Source organism: Trichoderma ghanense (assembly GCF_004382785.1).
Source record: "Trichoderma ghanense strain CCMA-1212 chromosome Unknown scaffold_1, whole genome shotgun sequence".
NCBI lineage: Eukaryota > Fungi > Ascomycota > Sordariomycetes > Hypocreales > Hypocreaceae > Trichoderma > Trichoderma ghanense.
In genome coordinates, this window is record NW_027395664.1 from 1,244,397 (window position 1) to 1,245,973 (window position 1,577).

At 55.7% G+C, this 1,577-nt stretch overlaps 1 protein-coding gene across 1 annotated transcript; it reads right to left on the minus strand.

The window, feature by feature from the left end:
* Positions 1 to 380: 380 nt before the first annotated feature.
* Positions 381 to 1,187, minus strand: CCMA1212_001776 (eRF1 methyltransferase catalytic subunit MTQ2; the record flags this gene model as incomplete). The annotated part of the gene is made up of 1 exon (XM_073699191.1): positions 381 to 1,187. One exon carries the CDS (start codon positions 1,185 to 1,187, stop codon positions 381 to 383), a length of 807 nt encoding a protein of 268 aa, XP_073562463.1.
* Positions 1,188 to 1,577: the final 390 nt, after the last annotated feature.

The window sequence follows — 1,577 nt, forward strand, 5'->3', positions numbered from 1 at the left end:
GGGGGAAGGGCGGGAAGAGCTGCGGCGGTGCACCATCCTGACATACAGCCCAGAGGATCTATTTCAAGATGAGACGATATCCAAATATAACAGGCTTGCCAAGACCATGTATCCTTCTATGCCGTGATCTTGCCTGTGGCTCGGATGCCCTGACTTCAAGAATCATCACTCAGAAATTTTCAAGACGTCGATAAACTTGTTCCCCCACGAAGAGACTTTCCTATCGAGCTTCCTCCAGAGCTCGTGTTGGTAGAAGGAATTGCCAAGCCCCCACCCAGACGTCCTGTCTTCCAATCGATCTCACAAACGCCTGTGCGCCGACCACCATTGACTTCTCTCCGGTGACTCGAATCAGCCCCCCAATGCCAATACGCAACCCCTCAAGCCAAGCCTCGCCATATCCTCACAATCTGCAACTTCTCCCACCCCGCCGTCTTCCCACTCGACCCAACCGTCTCCGCCCTCCACCCTCCCTCCATCCCCCGTATCCTCTCCTTGACAGCCTCCGGCTTGTTCTGCGCACACAGGAGCACGTACGCGCAGCCCCTCGGCGAAAGAACCTCGTGCAGTCCCGCAATCAGCCTATCCGTCGTCTCCATGCCGTCCGCGCCGCCGGCGTACGACAGCGCGAGCAGGTACGAATCGTCGTCAAAGGACGTCTCGGAAGAGGATACCTCCTCCTTGAAAGTTTCTGGCCGGCTGGGCATTTCCGACGTCGGCACGTAGGGGGGGTTGAAGACGAGGACGTCGACGGAGTTTGGCTTCAAGGGGGCGGCGAGGTCGCCCATTACGGAGCCTAGGTACATTCCGTGAGGGACTTGTTTCCCATCACTGCTGCCGTTGCTGTTTTCCGTCATGGATTCGGCTTGTGCTTTGGCCACGGTGGTGACTGTTGCGCGGCACGCAAAGGCGTTCATGTCGATTCCCGCAGTGAGAACCTGGTTCGTCCCAAAGATGGCTTTGGCATGTGCCGTGATGAAGGCCAGGACGACGCCCGATCCCGTTCCTATCTCGACGACAAGCGGGATGCCGGCCTTTGACGAAGACGATGAGGTGGGTGAGAAGGTGTCGTGGAGGAACCGCGTTTCTGAGGGCGAGGAGAGGGTGTCGAGTAGGAGGAACGAGTCTTCGGCGGGCTCGTAGACCCGCTCGTAGGGTACGTGGGATGTATCCGGTGTTGGTAGCATTTTGCATCCAGAAATTGTGTGGTGAATTTGGTGTGAGATGTAAGTTTGTGTGAGGCTGTGAGGTGTAGATGGTGAGAGCTTCATGAAGTTTTTGATGAGATTGTAGCTATTGGTGGGGCCACGTGATGTCATGAGAGATGAAGGGAAGATGTATGAAAATCGGCAGAGTTAAGATGAATGAGATGGAATTCAGCAGGGTTACTTGAAATTATATTGTTTACTTGGGATGCACGAGTCCCCTTACCCCGTAAACGAAAAGTCCCCAATGTCCAGCCCACGCTCCATATCCCACCACAAAGTAACCCCCCTCCAAAAACACCAAAACCGCAACCATCACCACCCACTCCCAGCCTCAATCTCCCACCACCACCCCCCCCCCCCCTTCAACCC